At 39.8% G+C, this 22,286-nt stretch overlaps 1 protein-coding gene across 3 annotated transcripts in view; it reads left to right on the forward strand.

The window, feature by feature from the left end:
• The first annotated feature begins 323 nt into the window (after positions 1-323).
• LOC120531235 (5'-AMP-activated protein kinase subunit gamma-1-like) overlaps positions 324-22,286 on the forward strand; it is a 60,129-nt gene continuing 38,166 nt past the window's right edge. The window contains exons 1-5 of one of the 3 annotated variants that reach the window (XM_039756466.1): positions 324-433; positions 5,089-5,134; positions 13,982-14,044; positions 18,040-18,146; positions 21,756-21,837. In XM_039756466.1, coding sequence (XP_039612400.1) covers positions 401-433; positions 5,089-5,134; positions 13,982-14,044; positions 18,040-18,146; positions 21,756-21,837 — 331 coding nt within the window. In that variant the 5' untranslated portion in view covers positions 324-400. Of the gene's footprint in view, positions 434-601; positions 828-5,088; positions 5,135-13,981; positions 14,045-18,039; positions 18,147-21,755; positions 21,838-22,286 lie in introns of those variants that run through there. The other 2 variants (XM_039756465.1, XM_039756467.1) reach the window with 2 other exon arrangements.

Raw genomic sequence — 22,286 nt, forward strand, 5'->3', positions numbered from 1 at the left:
TACAGGAACAGCTGGATGCCTCCCACTTTTTCAAGCTGTGTTTTAATTCCTGACATTGCTTGTTATTTGTACTTGATAGACTTGCATGTTTCTCATAGTTTGATATTAGAGCCTCACTTTCATCTTCCCAGACGCAGACTTTGAAGGAACAAACCGGTTTCACGCCAAGAGTGTGAGGGCAGCGGTTCAAGGCTGCTCATAGTTCATTTCCCTCACAGTCACACCTCTGACCTACAGAGACAGCGGCGCCTTGCCTTCTGCTTGGTGACCTGTTGTAACCCCCCCACCATCTCCCCCTTCTGCCTGCCTGGGCCATCCCCTGCCTGCTGTTCCTCATTTAGGCTAAGGATTGCCAACATACCATCTTTAGTCAGACAGCCACCCGCTCCGCGTGTACAGCATGGAGGAACGGATCCCAGATCCTGTCGCTCAGGTAGTGCAATGCATGCGCTGGCTGCTTTTCCCTTTTCCTTGAATGCAGTTCTAAAACAAACACCCTGGGCATGCATGTGGCTCTGCACCTGGCATGTGGCTCACAAAACTAAACCCTGCCCTCCGCTCCATGCAATGTTTTGCCCTGCGCTGCTCGGTGACGCTGCTCTGAGCACACACAGTGTCAAAATGGAATTGATAGTGTGGGTTTGTCGAGCAGATTTTTCAGGACTTTTCATGGTCAGGAGACGCAAGACTTCAGGAGCATTCCGCTCAGTTGAGTCGGAAATTTCACACTTCTCATTAGGCCAGCTTTGAGTGCTATACACAGAAATATATTTTCTAAATAAATCGGAGAATGTATACAGTACATACAAGAATATTTATAAATAAATGTGAGTAAAGTCATTTCTTTTACTTCTTGTAGCCTTACATCTTTTAATGATGGTCTGTTAAATTTTACACTAGTTGGAGAAAGTAACATTATTTTGACATTTCTACGGTTTCACCTCAATAAAGCAGTTGATTAATGACGTAGCAGAAGGACCGTCACCCTTTCATCGAAAAACAGAGCTGAGTGTCATAAGATAAATAAACTTAATGTAACTCCCTGTGATGGACCAGCATTCCACTTATGACTGGTGCCTTGAACTCAGTGTTGCTGTGATAAGCACTAATGATTCGAAATTGGTTTAGAAAATAAATGGATGATAAACTGAGGGGGATAAAAAGGATAGCCTGTCTTTGTGTGCACCTTAGAGACATTGAAAGTTCGCAATTTTTAACTCAGTTTGGTTTTCTCAGTCGAATCTTATCTTGTTTTTCCCTCACAATTATTAGTCATCTCTCTGTCCATTGAGACATCTTGGCAGTGGTGAGCCGGTCACTTCTCCGGCAGCTGTTCAGCACTAGCAGTGCTTGGAGGAGACTCTGGAACTGTGAAGCTTTATTAACTGCTTCTCCACTATGTCTCCTTGATGCATGAGTGCAAATATTTCATGATATGGGGTAGCACAGTGGATAGAGGTGCGATCTCAAGGACCCAGCTTGCTGGGTTCAAATACAAGTCTTTGCACTGACGCATGGACTTTACACATCCTACTGTTTTTTTTTTTTTCCGCTTCACAAAGTTCTGGCTCTGTAAATTTATAGTTATTTTGAAGGGTTGGCATCTGAAACTACATAAAACTACACTACTCTCAACCCAAAAAGTAAACCAATAATTGGGTGTGAAACTAAAAATATTTTTTAAAAGTATGGCATGCCCACTTAGTTCCCCCTGTGCAGTTGCTGCAAAGTTGCCTGTAAGGTAAATGGAAATGTGTGCATATGTGTAATAGTGACACTGTGGCATCTAGTCTGGAGTCCCATCTTGCCTTTTGGCTGTTACTGGACATGTTAAAACGTAAAGACAATTTTAGTGTCTTATGTGGTTTCAGTAGGATTACAACTATCACCGCTAAAACAAGGCAGATATTAGAACATGAGCACAATAACCGGCTGTTCAGCACCACAGGCTCACCAGGGCTGTTCACTTCATGTCTCCAAAATAAAAGATACTTTTTGGTAACTTATTCTCTGTGTGAAGAAAAACATTTTAATATTTATGTGAAATTTATACTAAACAAGTTTCCAACTGTGTCCCCGTGTTCTGATAAACTCATTTTAAAGTAATAGTAATGATCCACTGTACTTGTTCCCTTCATAATTTCAATTGTGTCATTTCTTAATCTGTGTTTGTCTAAATTGAAAAGGTTCAACTCCATTAGTGAGTTTGTGCAGAAGAATTTAAAGAGGAATACTGTGATTTAGAGAGCAAATGGAAGATCTGGCTATGTGTAAAGCTGCTCTACTTTAGTTAATAGACTGTCTTGATTTGTAGTTTACTGTCCAAGTAGGGCCATGTGCACAGAGTTTTGTTACGCTAGTTTCCTTTTGACCATAACCATAATGATCGTGTTTTATAGCGGTGATGGGAGATGAGGTGCGATGGTGTTTGGGTCTCCACTATCAGTATATTTAAAGTGAAATTAACTTTGTTTGCATAATAAATCGGGGGATGGGAATCAGAATTATTTGGTCTTTCTTCATTTGGGCCTCCCAAGCTGCTTGAAATTGGCTCATTTTGTACCACAGTCCAAGTGCAATTGCTCTCTTTATGTCAGGGATTTTCAACCTTTTTACTTTCTCGTATACGAAATATAGGGAAAGGTATTGGAATCATCCAAAAATTTGATTTTGATGAATATCGACGTTTTAGACCTCCCCAAGTCTGAAAACACAATTTTTGTTAAAATTATCTCTGTCTATCTGTCTGTCTGTCTGTCTGTGTATGTAAACACAATAACTTGAGTACGATTTCACTTGGGTCAACCAAATTTTGCATGCAAATATTAGGTACAAAACGTAGATTTCTATCAACTTTTCAGCAATTTCCGCTAAACGGAAGTGGTACATTTTTATTCATGCAGCTACAGAGTCCAATTTATTCAACTTTACTTTTATAATAATTGTTCAATATATTAATTTGATTTGATTTGTTGTTGATGGTTCTTTAATGTACATAATCTAAATATATAATCATTGACTTGCGGTTTACTCCTCAAATATCCATCCCCATATCTGAGTATATGAGAAAGTCTAGGGGAGACCACTCCTGATTTTTATACTTGGGGACCAGTGAGAATAGGAGAATTATTTCAGGGGCCACTAAGGCAGAAGTAAAAAACATTATTTACAGTATGAACTATTTTGTGTATTAGCTTTTAAATATAATAATATAAAATGTAAATGCTTTAAAATAAAAATGCTAATAAAAGAATTGCAAATTGAAAATGAATATAATAGAATAAAACTGAATTTTTTAGATAGCTACATTTAATTCAAATAAAGCCAGTGTGAAATCTGCTGTTATTGCTTTGCAAGAATACTTCATAAGCGTGGCTGCAGTGTTGCTTCTGAGACATGAATCGTTGCATTGATGTCCATTGGGTTTCTCTGTTTGGTTTTTATTAGTGATAGGGCTAGGGTCTTCTCACACAGATAGCTAGTAGATAAGAAGACTAACAATTTAATAGCTCTGCAACTGAGAGATGGATAGTCTTTTTCCAGTGATATCCAGAATTGTGACAATGATTGCATTTTGTTTGGACAACAGAGTGACATCAGAAGACAACTCAAACAAGTTTTCATTTTTGCAATGATTAAGAGTGAATAAGTTGACAGCTTTCATGAAGGTTATTAATTCTGGATTCTGTTATGATGGTCAAAGTTTTGAACTAACTCCCTTAAATGTTGATTTATGATACTGAATATTGTGAAGGCTAGGGGGTGCCACACAGTCCTAAACATGACCACACAAACACAGTCCCATGTTCAAGTAAAGGGTTTTTTATTGCATATACCTCATATAAACAAATAAACAAATGTTATTTTGTCTGTCTTCCCTTTTTTCTCTCTCCCTTTCTCCCACCGCACTGCTACTCTTCCAGTCGAGTGTTGTCCATCTCTGCTCCCAGCCTTAAGGACAAGGCAGTGTGGTCTCTTTTACTGAGGACAATGCAGAGCCTTGTTAGCCATGTTTTAGACACAAGTCATATAGCTTAAGATATTAGAAATGTGAATGCCATAAAGCAGTACACTGTAATGACTGCTTATGAAACTTCTTGCAGGGTCGACTTATCATTGGGCAACTTCCTCTTTAAAATGTTTAGGTAATGTGAGTAGCATTGCGTAACTGCTGATGTTGAATGGCATAGCTCATTAGGTCTGAATATACCAGGGGCTCTTCCTGCTTTCCACCTAGTGATTGAAACAGCCCTGTAAACCTGCCCTAGATTAGTGGATTAAGAAGATGGATGAATGTACCTAACCAAAACATAAAACAAAAATTGATCACGATGATGGCAGCTTTTACTAAATCCAGTAAAATCAACAAAGGCTTGCTGATGAGAGACACTATCTTAGAATGACTATTCAGGACTGGGGTGAACTCTGTGGCCTTGGGACAGCTATATAAAGTATTCGTTATTCTTAACGATGGCAGTCTGTGAATGATTAACACAGTGTAAGTGAGGCGAGATGCATATCTGGGAGCAGGCTGGGCAGGGCTGGATGTATAAGTGGCATCCTTAAATCAGAAGGGTTCGTGAAAGAGTGCACAGACGTTCTTAGGAAACAAGTAAATTGGAACCCTATCCAGGTATTGAAGTATTGCCAGATTTGATTGTTCAATGAACATGCCCATTATTGAGATGTGCTACCAAGAGGACTTCAATCTCTAGCATTTGGCAGGACTGCGTAGAGACTGACAAGAGATTGACGTGCACTTGAAAGACGTTGCCATTCTACTTTAGCAGAAAAAGAAATAGTCCTGGCGATAATGCACTCGTCTTGTTAGAGCCTTGTTAGCCGTGTTTTTGACACAAGTCATGTAGCTCAAGACATTAGACATGTGAATGCGATAAAGCAGTACACTGTAATGACTGCAATATCCAGTAAAACCAACAAAGGCTTGCTAATGAGTGCCACTATCTCAGAATGACTGTTCAGGATTGGGGTGAACTCTGTGGTCTTGGGACAGCTATATAAAATATTCTCATTGTTCTTAATTATTGATGCAACTAATTGTTTTCTTCTGATCCTTTGCTTTATCAGGCCAAACCTAAGCAGATGGACAATGGCTTTGTCATAAAGAATACATGTAAGTGTACTCCAGAAAATTACTGTCTAGTTTAAGAAGCTCCTTGCTGTTCTTTTATACAGAATTGAAGTGTTTATTTTACTGATTTTGTTAAATATGTATTTTACGAGATGGAAACATAATATCTGGTACAACTGCTTCACTCTGCTAAACATCCCGATTCCGTTCTTGGCCTGTCCACTCTTTGTCTCCTAGAATTTGTGTATTCCTGTCTGCATGGGGTTTTATGCAGGTTCTCCTGATTCCTTCAACATCTCAAAGACATCCAGGTTAGGTTAACTGGCAAGTTAAAACTGATGTGGCACGAGGCAGTGTGGCCTACAGTATACTGGCACCTGCCTCACGCTCATTGCTGCACCTCTCGTCACCTGATATTGGAATTAAAGAATTTTAAAAATAAACAAATTTTTAAAGGATCTTCATATGTTTAACTTTGTAGAGGTATTAAAACAGTGAATTACCAAAAAATAGAAAATTATAAAATGACTTCATCAGTTAGTCAATAGAGTGTTTAATAGGTTCATAGGGTCATGTGAATTATTCAAAAGTTGCCAAAAGCTTCACCAGAGTGTTTAAAACCTCAACAAAAACAGCAGCAGAGAAACAAGTGAAGTGTGTCCACAGCATGTACTGGGAAATATGGACTTCCTCAACCATAAGAAGCTAATTCATTTCTGAAAACCTCTTCGTAAGGAGAAGTGTTCTGTGGCTCCAAAAAAATGACCCCTATTTCTGATGAAACAACGCCAAAATGTCATTTCATTATGAACTCCTTTCAATGATAACATTCGTCATCAAAAAACCCTAAAACACATTTCCTGTTTGTTAATTATTCCTTACTAAGACCGTCTACTGCTCTTGTGCTCTTTTGTTAGTTTACTGCACAACAAATGTAACACTAGTCCCTTGCACATTTGAAAATCGCCCCAGATTCGGTAAATAACTTTATTTGTATACCCTGTGGTAAACAAGCCCAGACACAAAAAGGCAGACACAGAATGTTCCAAAAGTCACACACGTTTTATTTCTTTCCAGCACATAACACACTGACAGTGCACCAAACACCCGTAATAAGAAGTCTGTCTCTTTCTCTGGACTTTCTTCCGCCGCCTTTACTCCTCTCCTCTCCTCCCAAACTCTGTTGTCTTCCTCCCAACTCCAGCTCTCTGACTGAAGGGAGGTGGCCCCTTTTATAATCACCTGGAATTTCCTCCAGGTGCTCTGTAACGATCTTCCGGCGGCACTTCTGGGCCACACCCGGGTGTGGCGGAAGTGCTGACATCCAGGGTTCCACAATCCTCCGGGCACCCTCTGTGATCGCCGCGGGCCCCAATAGGCTAGAGTTTTCCTGTGGCCCCCATACAAACCAGGGCGACTGCCCTCTTGTGGTCCAGGGGAGGTATTGTCCCTGTCCCTGTCCCAGCTGACCATAACCCCCAGCCGTCCGCCACTACCCAAATTTTCATAATGCAGTAATGTATAATTATTTTACTGTTGTTCACTTTGGAATTACACTTCAAATGGCAACACATCAAGCAGCAGCCAGTTTCAGACATGCAGACTGTCCCAAGGATTAACACGTGAACTGAAGGGTGATGTTTATGTGTGCCAACTAATGCAGGAAACAATCCACAATCGCTGCAAAGAAGGCGACCTCCAGATCCAGTCTTTACAGGCAGGACTGAACGATGGCAGTCTGTGAGTGATTCACACAGTGTGAATGAGGTGGGATGCGTGTCTGGGAGCGGGCTGGGCTAGATGTATAAGTGGCATCCTTAAATCAGAGGGGTTCGAGAGAGAATGCACAGACTTTCTTAGGAAATAAGTAAATTGGAACCCTATACAGGTATTGCTTGCTTTGATTGTTCGAAGAACATGCCCATTATTGAGATTTGCTACCAAGAGGACTTCAGTTCCCAGTATTTGGCAGGAGTATCTAGAGACAGACAAGAGATCATTGTGTTGCCAGCTTGAGCAGGAAAAGAAATGGCCCTGGTGATTCTAAATCTATCTTTGACAGATACTGTTTCAGTTATATTTGTCACAAAAAGTAGCTTTTCCATGTAATTCTGGTATATCTTTATTAGCAGATTGAGTGTCTGATTGAGCATGTAATTCATATTCCTAAGAGATGTATATCCTAACTAATAACATTATTCATATCTAATTTATTGCATACACCATAGTACCAGAGTGAGATTTCAGCATTCAGCCCAATTATTATGAGTTATTATGCACAATAAAGTCTATTAATTAAAATTTACCAAGGTAGAAATAGCATTCTACTCCAGGGGTGCCCACACTTTTTCAGCTTGCCGGCTACTTTTAAAATGACCAGGTCGAAATGGTCTACCTACATTAAAAATACTATATATATATATATATATATATATATATGTGTATATATATATATATGTGTATATATATATATATATGTGTATATATATATATATATGTGTATATATATATATATATGTGTATATATATATATATATATGTGTATATTATATATATATGTGTATATATATATGTGTATATATATATATATATATATATGTGTATATATATATGTATATATGTGTATATATATATATATATATATATATGTATATATATGTATATATATATATATATATATATATACTGCTCAAAAGAATTAAAGGAACACTTTTTAATCAGAGTATAGCATAAAGTCAATGAAACGTATGGGATATTAATCTGTTCAGTTAATCAGTTTCAGCTGCTGTGGTGTTAATGAAATTAACAACAGATGCACTAGAGGGGCAACAATGAGATGACCCCCAAAACAGGAATGGTTTAACAGGTGGAGGCCACTGACATTTTTCCCTCCTCATCTTTTCTGACTGTTTCTTCACTAGTTTTGCATTTGGCTACAGTCAGTGTCACTACTGGTAGCATGAGGCGATACCTGGACCCTACAGAGGTTGCACAGGTAGTCCAACTTCTCCAGGATGGCACATCAATACGTGTCATTGCCAGAAGGTTTGCTGTGTCTCCTGCACAGTCTCAAGGGCATGGAGGAGATTCTAGGAGACAAGCAGTTACTCTAGGAGAGCTGGAGAGGGCCATAGAAGGTCCATAACCCATCAGCAGGACCAGTATCTGCTCCTTTGGGCAAGGAGGAACAGGATGAGCACTGCCAGAGCCCTACAAAATGACCTCCAGCAGGCCACTGGTGTGAATGTCTCTGACCAAACAACCAGAAAGACTTCATGAGGGTGACCCAAGGGCCCCATGTCCTCTAATGGGCCCTGAGCTCACTGCCCAGCAGCATGCAGCTCGATTGGCATTCGCCATAGAATACCAGAATTGGCAGATGCACCACTGGTGCCCTGTGCTTTTACAGATGAGAGCAGGTTCACCCTGAGCACGTGACAGAAGTGAAAGGGTCTGGAGAAGCCATGGAGAACATTATGCTGCCTGTAACATCATTCAGCATGAGCAGTTTGGTGGTAGGTTAATGATTGTCTGGGGAGGCATATCCATGGAGGGTCACACAGACCGCTACAGGCTTGACAAAGGCACCTTGGCTGCCATTAGGTATCAGGATGAAATCCTTGGACCCATTGTCAGACCCTATGCTGGTACAGTGGCTCCTGGTGCACGACAATTCCTGGCCTCATGTGGTGAGAGTATGCAGGCAGTTCCTGGAGGATGAAGGAATTGATACCATTGACTGGCCACCACAATTTCCTGACCTAAATCCAATAGAACACCTCTGGGACATTATGTTTTGGTCCATCCAATGCCACCAGGTTGCACCTCAGACTGTCCAGGAGCTCAGTGATGCCCTGGTCCAGATCTGGGAGGAGATCCCCCACAACACCATCTGTCATCTCATTAGAAGCATGCACCGATGTTGTCAGGCATGTATACAAGAACACAGGGGACATACAAAGTGCTGCATAATTTTGAGTTGCTGCAATTAAATTTTGGCAAAATGGACTAGCCTGCCACATAATTTTTTCAGTCTGATTTTTGGGGCGTCTTTGAATTCAGGGCTCTGTAGGTTCATCATTTTCATTTCCATCAAATGATGTGGCATCCTTTCGTTCCTAACACATTACCCAGTCTATATCAGTATAGATATCTGGAGGATTTCTTTTTCCCATTGAGATCTGATGTGTTTTCAAAGTGTTCCTTTAATTTTTTTGAGCTTATATATATATATATATATATATATATATATATATATATATATATATATATATATATATATATACACACACACACTGAGTATACTTTATATATAAAATGTATGTTGTCGTACCTTGCATAACTGAATAACCTTTATGGCATAATAACAATTCAATACATTTATGGTCACTACAGTAATTGGATTTAATAATTGTCATGTGGGAAAAGGCTGATTCGCATAAATAAGTACAGCTTAATAATGCAGTCAAGGAGCTTTTGAATTCAGCTGAGTGAAAAATTACGGCTGTCCGATTAACTGTGATTTTAGTTCCCTCTCCTTTCTCTTTCTCAGATCGCTTTTTGGAAGGACATCAGTTTCGTAGTTTTTATGAACAGTTCGAAACTGCCTTTCCACATTTTCCTTCTTTGGAATAGCAATGATAGATTGACAGATCAGACAAACGCACTTGGATTGTGACATTGTGAGAAAAAAATCCTCTTCCAATTCCACATCCAGCCCATACCTTCCCCAAATATTTTTTTTTAAATTCCTTCTTTAGTCGATATAAATTGGAAGGCTAACTAGATCACAGCCGGAGTTTTGCAGTAGCTCGCATGTTTGATCGTGCGTGTGCGATGACCAGTGTGTTAGAAGACGAGATCTCAGACTGGCCGCCCTTATTTCAATCAAGTGGCAAATGCCATAGGGAGGATATATGATAGACTAACGTTTAAAAAAAAATTTTTTTTGAATGCAACGCGATCGATGCATTGGGCACCCCTGGTCTGCACTACCTGAACAAAAATCAGTAAATAAAAGTACAGTCCAACGTATCAAATATGCCTTTGTGATTTGAGTACTGTTTTATCATGAGATGAGTAGAGCTCACCAAGTTCATTACTGGATTAGCTTTATCTCAACCCCTCAACTTTAAAAAGGAACACACACATAGACTCTGTCCACACAAGCACTAATTATGAGTGATGTTTGCACAGCCTATCACTCCTCAGTACTCCACATAAGGACTTGTTAGCTTTGGTGTGGACAACACATTGTTATCCCTGAATATCAACTAGACCTAAGGCTACCTTGGTTCCTAAGAATAACCTAGATAGATTAATGTCCATAGGTATGACTCAGACCTAAAGAATAACTTAGACACACATAGTTAACACCATCAAGCAATGATCATGATGTTCACCCTATTGGGGTGTCCCTCTCAGACACACTTGGTTAAAACCATCAAGCAATGATTATGATGTTCACCCTGTTGGGGTGTCCCCCTCGGCCTGCTAAACCCTGTGAGAAGGACAGTGGCAGTCTCCTTAAACTAGATGCCCTGTATTTACTTTATTACTTCAATTACTCTAGATATAAAAACAAAGTGTGAGATTTTACAAGGAAAGTAGAATTTATTAAAATAGAATAATAGTGGTAGAAGAAAGCAGAGCAAAGTCTGGATTTGTATAGTCTTAGAAAGCTTCCTAAAAATTAGAAGCAATGTCAAAGGAAGACGTTGGATGGATTTTAGATCCAGTAGTCAGTTGTCTTTGGCATTGTCTCTGGATGGTGAGAGGATGAGGATAGAGAACTCTGACTCACCGGGAAATGCTCCACTTGCAGTGCTTACAGGCAGCCTTTGCATGGTCGAGAATGGAAGGTCTTGTATTGGTCTTGTCACAGAGCATGGTTTCTTAATGTAATGTAATGGCAATTGGTTTTGCATAGTTTCCAAAGTGTGTCATGTTGGGTTGATTAAGCAGTTGATATTGTTCCATCAATTGTCCTGGAGTATCCTCTATTGTCCAAAGGAGAGCCAATGCCTCCCGCTCTGTCACTTGGCCATGATTTGCTAAGGGGGAACACTGTCGATCATCCAGGCATTTAACAAAATATAGGTCTCAGACACCAAAAGGGGCAAAACTGTGTCATGGCAAAAAAAAAAAAAAAGTTAACAGAACCTGCTGTTGAGAAACTAACTGCTTCTGAGGGCCGTTCAACATCCGTGCAAAATGTGGGACCTGGGGTGAATCATGGTGTGATTCCACGAAAAAACAAGTACAGTGGAACCTCGGTACACATACAACTCGGTTCACGACCAAAAAGTTTGCCAAACTTTTGCCTTGGTTCACGATCACACACTTGGTATACGAACAAGCCAGTTTCCCTTTCGGTTTGTGCGCACCGATGATTTCCACACGTGTTGCATTGTTCTCGGTCAGACGTGCCTGCCTGCTGCTGAGAGAGAGAGAGGGGAAGGGTGTGTGCTGCTGAGAGAGAGAGAGCGAGCCTGCATGTGCGTGCCTGCCTGCCTGCCTGGTTGGTTCATACGCGCCGATTACTGTATTTAAGCAGAGCCGCTCCCTGTTCATTGTTCACAGTCAGATGTGCGTGCTTTACCTGCGCTCTGTTTGTGCTCTACAGTATTTCTTGTGCTTTTGCAGTTACCTATGGCTTCTAAGCAAGTGAAGTGTGGTGAGAAGAAAGTTTTGAAGATAATTGATATCGAAGTAAAGAAAGAAATTATTGAAAAGTTTGAGCGTGGAGTTCGTGTTACTGATTTTGCCGCCGAGTACAAGTCAAAATCTATGATTTCGACTATTCTAAAGCAGAATCTATTAAAGCAGCTGATGTTGCAAAAGTATTTACAGCGTTAACCAGGCAGAGGCTTCAAGTGCTGGAAGAGGTGGAAAATCTGTTTACCAGTTTACTCATTTACCAATTTGAGAACCCTCGTGCTTTCAAGCAGTACAATGTAAACAAAGCCAGACTGCCAATAATGTGGAGGGCAAACATGAAGGGTTGAGTCACAAGGACTTTGTTTTTGGAATGGCTGCATGAGGCTTTCGCTCCCACCAGCTAAACAGCTAAAAACACCAGAAACCCAAGAAATCACAAGAGAGAAAACACCTGAAGGAAAACATCCCTCCATTGTGGAGCCAGACTCTCCCTCAAAACTGTAACCTCCTCTCCACCCAGTTCCTTCTCACTTCATGCCAGAACTCGACTCATGCAAGGTTAGTTTTCTTGCTGGTTTATTAAATTACAGATTTTTCAAATTTTCATTTTTTTCCCTGTGCTTAAAACTCATTAAAAAAGTGTTTACATGGAGTTGTTCATAGCGTGATTTGTTGCAATGTTACTTTTCTCTTTTTTCAAATGTTCCTTTTTTCCGCTGTGCTTAAAACTCATTTTAAAAAAAAAGTGCTTACAGCGATTGGGCTGTAAGGCTATTAGCATGAACTCCTGCAATGTTACTTTTTTGGTTGCTTGTGGTTGGTTTTTAAATTAAAGTTCGGATTTGTTCAAATGTTCCCCTCTGTTCAGAGAGAGCGAGAGAGCGTGAGCGAGCGCGTGCTGCTGACAGAGAGAGAGCGAGCGCGTGCTGCTGACAGAGGGGGAGGGTGCATGCTACACAGAGAGAGAGAGAAAGAGAGAGAGAGAGAGAGAGAGAGCGCGAGCCTGCTCGTGTAGCTGAGCAGGGAGCCTGGGTGTTTTGTGTCAGTGTTATTCAATGTTTTTACATTAGTTTACTATTACACTGTGCATTCTATGGTGTAATTAACTATATTTATGCTTAATCTTTACATATATTTACATATTTACATATATATTTACATACAGTCATACACATACATTCATACGGTCTGGATCGGATTAATTGTTTTTACATACAATCCTATGGGGGAAATTCGTTTCACGACCAACTTGGTTTACGACCAGAGTTTTAGAACAAATTATGGTCGTGAACCGAGGTTCCACTGTACCATATTCATAAAACAACATCATTTTCTCAAACCATCACCAAGTCCAACTCAGGATCACAGAAGCCATCAAAGTCAATCCTATGCAGCATCTGGCACAAGGCAAGAACCAAACATGAATGAGATACCAATCTATCAGAGTCATCAAACTGCCTGTTAGAGTTGTCAGCTAGTCTGACACACACATTTTGTGAAACGGTATAAAAGACAAACAGGTGAAGAATATGTGAAAACAAATATATATATATATTGTTTTCACACACACACACTGATCCACTATCCTGTGTTAAAGTCCTGCACAGATGCTGTATGTATGTATATATATATTATTTTATACAAAAGACAATAATTCCTGTGGTGTCAGTACTCATAGACCTTTTGTACACTCTGCAAGATGTCTGCCTGTTGTGTCTGAGTGTTATCGATCCAGAGAATTGTTGTATCATCTTAACGTGTCTAAATGAGCAAGTCCCAGAAAATTTGTTCCACACTGGACATTAAATTTAGATTACATCTAGATAAATCAATTTAATAATGTAACTGAATTACTTTTAAAGCTGTTATGTTGCCTCATGTCTAGGTAAATATCCAATGTCCATTCACATCTCAACTACAGTGTGTACATCATTGTTGTATGGGTATAAAAATGCATTTGTGTTTATATTTGTGTTTAAATGTGGTTGGATTACCAAAAAACATCCTGTAAGTTAATGCAGGGGGAAAAGATAACTTTTGTGTAGAAGGAGGCGATATCACTGGAGGGGCACAATGGACATGAAGTTCATTCCTTCTACGCCCAACAAGATTGTTAAGTTTTGCCCTTTGACACAGAAAGCACACATACTGAAACTTCCATGTAATTTTTGTTGCATTTCATTGAATATGTGTTGCACTAACTCACTCTTTCATTGTTTCTTTTCTTAGATCACCAAAGTCTTTCCACTGGAAAAAAACAGTCTTCATCCATGGACTCCAGAGTGGAAAAGGGTTTGGTTTTCTTCATTTCATGTTTATCCTGTCTTTGAATTTAGTATGCATGAGTGGACAATTAAAGCCATGTGGCAAAATGCTAAATGCAGAGCACAAGTACTGGAATAGAAAAGACACCCAAGTATAAATTCCACTAAACAAACAAAAAACTGAATGCTTCCTTATTTTTGCAATCCTAGTAGCTATTCATGGCTGACCCCTGCTTAGCACCCAACATTGCGTTGCAAGACAGGCCCTGGGTCCTCACAACCCTAACGCTGCGCTCCTGCACCATGGTACTTTATAAAGTTAACACTTGTGATGCCATCCTTTCCATTTGATTCTGTTTCGCCTTCGCTTTCTGTCCATCTTTCGGTTAAATGTGTGAGGCTGCTGTTGATATTCTACTCGATCACTGCAAAAGCATAAACTGAAGTTTAGCTCTATTTATTATTGCGAAAATAAAAAAAATAAAGGAAGTACATCCATAACAAAAATGCCATTTCATGATAATCATTTTTATTTTTTGGAAAATTATATAAGGTTGACAGCTCAGTGTTATGGTAAATCTCAGAGAATTCTGTTTGCCCTGCAGCGACAAGTGCCTCAAACGAATTTTTTGGCTCATATCTGATTCAGGTCATATCAGGTTCCATTAGCAGCCTTCATTTACGTAGTCTTAGTTTGTCGGAGGCAGTCGTGGTGCGATCCCGTGGCTGCCAGTCATGTTTAATTTTGTTTTTAAGTCATGGGGGTTGTTTTGTCTTGGTACAGTAATATATTACTCTACTTTCCTCTTGTATTATTAATCTGTAGCCTTTGTGAGAATGCCTCAAATCTCCCAGACTTACCACTGTTTATAAGGTATTGTACCATACAACTTCTCCCCACCTTTCCTTCCATAATTAGAACCTTAGGCAGTTAGTTGTGCTAAAAGACAAGCAGGAGTTAAGTTACACTTTAAATAATGTATTATTAATAATATTCATAAATAACAATAAGCAAAGTACAAGTAAACACTGGCAACCATACAACCTGATAAATGCTGATGTGTAGTTTCAGGCGGCACACAGACTTGTAGTTACTCTAAATGTCTCTAGTTAAGTCCTCATTTTTGGTCATTTTTCTTCTGAACAAGTCGCATGCCTGTCTCAATATGGCTGCCGAGTTGTGCTCCTCATGAGAATGGTGTGACAGAGAGACCATCAACCCATTGCTGTTCATATTAATGATATAACATTAGTGTTATAAGTTACAAATAAAGACATACAAAATATTTATCAACTTATATGCAAAATTTCACACCACAACAGGGGTGTTGGGCTTGGGTGCATGTGAGAACTGACAACCAATGACCATTCACCTGTAAGTGCAATGAATATAATTCAGTGTCTTTTAGTATTAATTTGTTGGGCCACTGGCATTTGATGATTTTACAAATTATGTGTCATGCAGTTTAAATTATATTCAAAGACAATATGAACAATGTGTTTGATTACTCACTACTTATTCTGTATAATGCAGTCCTGAAATAGAGTGTCCATGTTTACTGGACCTTGGCTCAAGCAAGACTAATGGCAGAGCACTACACTGTGTGCATTCTAACTACCCATTAGCCATTGCAGACAAGTTGTATTGCATCAACTTCTATCCGTTGCAGTTACCACATAATTTTTAAATTGGCTTTACTTTTTGATTTACTCTTTGTAAAAGAAGCACAACAAAAACAGAAAAAGGTTTGGGGTTCCAAATCATATATTGTAAATTCTCTGCTGCAAAGTCGTGGACTTACCACTGAGTAGTGTTTGAAAACTGAGTCCAGAATGGGACTAAACTGGAGAGGCAAAGGTTTGGTATTTATAGGTTGTAGGAAAGAAGAGGAGGGTCCAAGGAACAGGTGGTAATGAGGTCAGTAAGAGGGTGTTGTCTGGAGGTGGAAGTGAATCCAGGTAGGCTTTAGGTGGTTTTCCTTTCAGATGATCTGCAGAGGGGGAAGAAAAGACATTAGTGCACCTTGTCAAGTCCAGACCTGGCTTTTCATCCCTAGTTAAGCCCCTTGACTGCCTCTCAAGCACATGTGAGTGTCACCTTGTATAGTTAATTATATATATAATTCATTATAGAAGCAAAGGTCTGTGATACAGTTTACACATTTATAGGTCGAAACCCACAAAGGGAGAAAATTAATCACATATCTTAAAATTTCTGAGCTTTTGAGACCTGCCAGGTGTTATCATTATAGAAAAATGATTAGGCATAAAGGAATCGACAATGTATAGTAAATAAGGAAGGGGGTGCAAGGTGGGGGTGTAGTAAGGTCTTAGTCTTTTTCATTATTTGGATATTCTGAGTTAGAAGTCACTAATCAACCTACTGTAAAGTACACATCTTTCAAATGTGGGTAGAAACTTTTCAACCCGAAGATAACTCATGCCAACCCAATATGCAGATATTCTTTAATTATTTATGAATTAATAAACAATTATATTATTTATATACACATATACTGTACATACTGTTTTGGTGCACCTTGCAGCAAACCCTGTATAATTGAAAGATCACTTGTGTAAAGTGCTAAATGAGTCTTGTCAGGATGACTGACCGAGATGGTGATTCTTCCGGCTATGACACATTCTGGCAGGAAGAGGCAGGTCCAGGTGTGCGGACCCACAAGTCGTGATGTGAGAGGTGGGAAACCATCAGTCTTTCTTTCTGCAGAGGCAGGAATAGAGAGGCCATTATTACACAGTGCCGTCTCCTGTCTCGGTGGAAAATTACCATCACCCAACCTTTAAACTGTCTTCCATGTGCACACGCATGTTAATACACTGTGGCGGACGCCCATAACCGGCTGGGACGCCTGGAAGGACCAGGAGAGGGACAATACCTCCCCTGGACCACACGGGGCCCGGAGAGTTGTGGAGCCCTGGAGGCCAGCACTTCCGCCACACCCAGAGGTGGTGGGGGGAAGGAATTCCAAGGACATCTGGAGTGCTTCCATGTTCTCATGCGGCACTTCCGCCACACCAGGAAGTGTCACCAGAAGTTCATTGGAGAGCACGTCCAGGTGAATATAAAAGAGGCTGCCTCAGTCCATTCGAGGAATCGGGAGGGAGAAGGCAAAGCTCGAGAGGAAAGGTGGAAAGAGAAATCCGGAGAAGAGAGAAAGGACTGAACAAAAGGTGTTTGGTGCAAGAGCACTGTGTTGTATGCTGGACTGAATTAATTAAAACGTGTGTGTTGGAACATTCGATGTCTGTCTGTCTGTGTCCGGGGCTGGCTTACCACAACACATGTATATCCAAATAATGTATGAATTATTAAATTATATATTTGTGATAGGATCACACCCCAAGGACTTTCCACATACACCAGACTTGAAATGAATCAAACAAATCAAAAGAATCAATTCACTTAAACAGGCAATTTTGAAAGAATCAAATTAGAAAAGTGAATGGAAATGTCCTTCATTGGCACAATGAGGACAATTTTATCCAAAGCGACTTACAAAAGAGCTTAACATAATCAAGTAAACATCAGTCTGGGGGACTGTTTAGGAAAAGTGTTACAGAAAAAGGTTACAAAACTGATCACCACAAATGAAGAGTGTAGAACAAATTACAAGTTGTAGATTATAAAAACATGACAGCTTAAGCAGAAATTCACCAAACAGGAGAGGCTTGTTAAACACATTGAGTGAGTCAGAGTTTTGAATCGAGATTGGTAGCTTGCTCCACCAGCCGAGAGCTAGATTGCCTGCAATATAAGCTTGCATTTGGGGGTCCCAGTCTTAGTCTTTTGACTGTCTGAGTGGTATCTGCATGTTGGGTCAGCATGAGTTATCGTCAGGTCCAACACTTTCAGCCCACATTCAAAAGATTAGTGACTTTATTTCAGGTAGAATGTTTGAGAGAATATGTTTTGTGATTGGCTAGTGTCCTGTCAAGAACTGCTTCCTGCCTCACTTCAGAAGAGCGTGACATTTTGTCTTGCACTTGCACTTTGCTCTACAGGTATGGACTTGGAGACACATGTTTACATGAATTTCATGAAGAACCACTGTTGCTACGATGCCATTCCAACCAGCTCGAAGCTTGTTATTTTTGACACAACCCTGCAGGTAAGCCATATAAACTGTGCCATTTTAACTTGAACTGTATGACAAAGAAATCTGTGATAAACAAAGCAGACAAAATGGTTTACGGTATTTTAAGGAATTAAGCAAATATGTGGGATGTACTGTAGTGTTTGATGTCCAGAATTTCCTGCAACCATTACAGAAATGGACAGCAGGGAGACACTAATAGTGATTCATAAGAGTAATTCTATTTTTTCCTAATGTCGGTATCAAAACACATACCTATCATATATCTTTCACCTACATTAGTGCTGTTTGAACATACGGCAACTCCACAGACGTAGGATGAGACCCTACACAACCCTTCAAATCACATTTGCTATGTTAGTAGTGCATTGTAAACCACATGTTAGGACTCCGTTCTGCTTTCCACATTATAGTCTGAGATGTAGGAGACAATGCAACCTCCACAAACAAATATCGTTTTTTACTCTGTTTTAGTTCAGGTGAGTGGCTTGACAATATTATCACTCAAAAACGTTAATCAGTTACATGTAAGTTTTCCACATAAAAGCATCAATATAGTAGATTAAACTTGGTTCAAATTAGTTACTCAAAAAAAAAAGTGGAAGGAATTAGGTGAACGTAACTTAACTGAGCCTCTCAGACTTTTTAAAACTGATATCTGTGAACATAAAACAGTTTTGTTAAATCAAATTACTAAATATTAACAAAATGTAAATATGTGGATTGCACACTCGTGCATTACATGATAATTTCCTATCAGTTAAATAGAACCCAAAACCAAATCTTTGTTTTTTGAAAATTTGTTTTTTATATGAATTAAACTGGCTAGTTGTATAATCACCAACCACAACTGTATCATTATTAAGTGGCATTTCCAAGTAGCCAATTGCACTAAGCCAATTAACATATTTCATTGTCTTCTGATGATGTGCATTCATTTGGCAGATGAAGACAAGCACACCCAAAGCCACCTTCATAATCACACTCTGTTATGTCCAGTCCTTGTCTTTCTCTGACACTCGAATGTAGTGAAAAGTCAAGCAAAATGACACCTTTTTTTTACACATGATAAATAGTTGCAATATCTTTTTAAAAAGGGTGGTCATTTAATGCAAATTAACTAAACTTATGCTAATAGGGCATTTTTTCCACCAAAAATAATGCAAAGCTGTTCAAAAAAATCTGGAAAAATCCCCAGAAAAATAACATTTTGTCCAGTCCTCTTTCACCCCATTGGCAAATGTAAAAAAAAAAAAAAAAATCGCTTGATTTGGCAGAACTGCTATATAACATGACTGGTGAGTCTCCAGCTACCCAAACACCGAACACAAGTAGGCTCAGGACACAAGTTAAAAGGCACAAAGAGGCCTTTATTGTGGGAAACTCTTTAAACCAAGCATTTCCCACCACAGCAACAAGTAAAAATATACAAAAGCACAATAGCACAACTCTTTCCTTGCTGCTTTCATTAGTCACTGCCTCCTTTTCCCCCCTCACAAGCTTTGTCCATCTCCACATGACTGTGGCTCCCTGATGCAAGGCAGGCAGTTCCTTATATTCTAGCTGCCCCGGAAGTGTCCTCGATCTTCTGCACACGTGGTCTGACAGCAATTCCAGGTGAGGCAGAAACCCCATAACAAAGGGACTCCCCAATCCTGCAGATCCCCTTGACGCTCCCTGTGGGCACCCATGTGGGGATGCCATCTACCATCGTGGGGGAGACAAAGCCCAGTGTAAGCTGTCTCCCCCTGTCCTTCAACCCTAAGGGTGTCCTGTCTGTGTAAGGATGCTGGCCATCCCCCACAGTAGTCAGAAAATTTTGGATGTCTGTGGCTTTGTGAAACACAGAGTTGCATCCAGCCATTGCACAGGACCATGCCTGCTCATGCAAAATATTTTTTATCAAGCAGCCTTGCCATCCTTGGGCACACGTTAACAGCCATTAGCCCTTAATTAACACAGAAACTATTAACCAGAAACTCACAAATCCAAACTAGTTAGAAGTATTAGCATAGCTTTAAAATGTTCTTTCTTAGCCAGATGTTTCCTGATAGATGTTCTCTGCCTGAGGTTGTATGTCCTGCATGGTTGTTCATTTTCTGAGGACTTTTCAGTTCTTCACATAATGACAAAATGGGGGGTGTATGTCAGACATAGACATGAGCTATTCAGATACAGGGCATCTGAATCGTCAGACCTTCTGTCTGTTTTGAGTAGACATGATTAAACACAGTGCAATGAAATTAGTAACATTTTTTTTCTAAAGAATAAGTTAGGACACCTAAAATGGGGATGATATACAAGATTGACCCAGGTAATGTGGACCCTCTGTTCATACATCTACCATGTTTAATTAGTGTCATATTAATGGAGTGCAGACGTGCATTTACAAATAGGAAGTGTTTCAATATCTTTCAGTTTCAAATGTTCTTCTTTGAAACTAGCAGCAAATTTCAGCACAAAACAGCAACCGTTTCTCTGGTGTAACTTCCTGCTGTGAAGTCTTTTCAATACAAGAAGCTGAGCTGGGGTCTGAATTCACTATGGGCTTGACGGTGTTTAAATGACATTGGAGAGTCAGGCCACTGATGGGGAGAGACATGGACATATACAGGTATACCCTGGATGTGCACCTTGGGCCAATGATGGCAAGAGGCCTTTTCTTCAATACCCTAAACTTGATGAAATGATGGAGTATCTGTTGGGGCGAAATGATCAAGTACCAGCTTGATGAAACAATAGAGTATCCTCGTGCTGCCAAAATGACTAAACGGGACTCTCTCCACAGCTTGATGAAGCAGTTGAGTCTCATGCTAATCCAGTGTTTCCGCGCTGCTTTGTTAAAAGTGTGATCAACTGTCTGTTAAGGAGCTAAGTCACCCCACCTAGATGGGTTCTTAATGTGGCCTTCAGGAAAGGCTTGAGTGTTCAAGCGCCAGAACAAATTCAAATAGCACACCCAAGAAAGGACTGATTTTTCCTGTCTTTAATACTGCTTTTATTTTGTACCACCATGCACTGATGATCCACACTAAATTTAAGTCACTGGTTTAACCCTGAAGTCGGGGTGCCCTCGATATGAGATTACGTGATATTACCATTCTAGACAGATTTCTTTTGCCTACAAATAAATAACAAACTGAAGACAATCATCTCCAAAATAGCTTTTTGACTTTTCATAGCAATCAGGTTAAAAGTGGCCTTCTGTATAGTCACTACAATGAACAGTGTCTTCTCCTTTAATTAATTAAACAGAGTTCTTTCCTAACACAACAGAAGTTAACAATAACTAGGGAGCACTGTTGCTTCTGGGGAGATAGCATTCCAGACCTCCACCTCTGAAATAGACTTACGGCTTAGAGCACCAAACTGGCTACAAGCATCTGCAAGACCTCTTTGACAGGAGGTGTATAATGGCGCTACGGTGAGTCGTCACATGTGTAGACGTGTTTTCTAGATTGGTCAGCAGACCCTGTTCTATTATCCTGCCTAAAACATCCCACAAATGACTCGTTGCTCACCCTGACCTGCTTGCTGGAGGCTGTGCATGTCTGTTAGGTTTCCAGGACCTGATGATGGCATTTTTTTAATCAAACTCTAACACCTTTTCTGTGTTTCTGACAGGTGAAGAAAGCCTTTTTTGCTTTGGTTGCCAATGGACTTAGAGCTGCTCCTTTGTGGGACAGTAAGCGGCAGTGTTTTGTAGGTAAGACCCATACTCAACTTGTCTTCCCAGCATCCCACATTCTCCTGGGTATCACAGCAATGAGACAGATTATGAAACAGGTGGAAAAGTGAAAAGCCATTTCTTTGAATGTGAAACTAGAAGTGATAAAGTGTAGGTATATCTCTTTATTTAACATTTTTAATGAAGGGCAATATCTTATTTGTTTTGTTTAGATGACTAATGCTATTATTAAATTAATTTTGTCGATTTTCATGTTGTCCATTTATCTGTTTGATAAACATTGGGCCTTTTTCTGGAGCCAGCAAATGCTTAAAAATGTTTTCCATTCAAATTAATGTAATTGTAATTAGGTTGTGAAATTTCACTTTATGAAGGAGTTTTCAGTAATGGATTAAAGACTGTATGCATTTCCTATTAGCAGGAAGAAATCATTAAGCAGTCCACTCATGCTGAATGTCACTGCTTCA

The sequence above is a fragment of the Polypterus senegalus genome, chromosome 6, assembly GCF_016835505.1.
Source record: "Polypterus senegalus isolate Bchr_013 chromosome 6, ASM1683550v1, whole genome shotgun sequence".
Classification (NCBI taxonomy): domain Eukaryota; kingdom Metazoa; phylum Chordata; class Cladistia; order Polypteriformes; family Polypteridae; genus Polypterus; species Polypterus senegalus.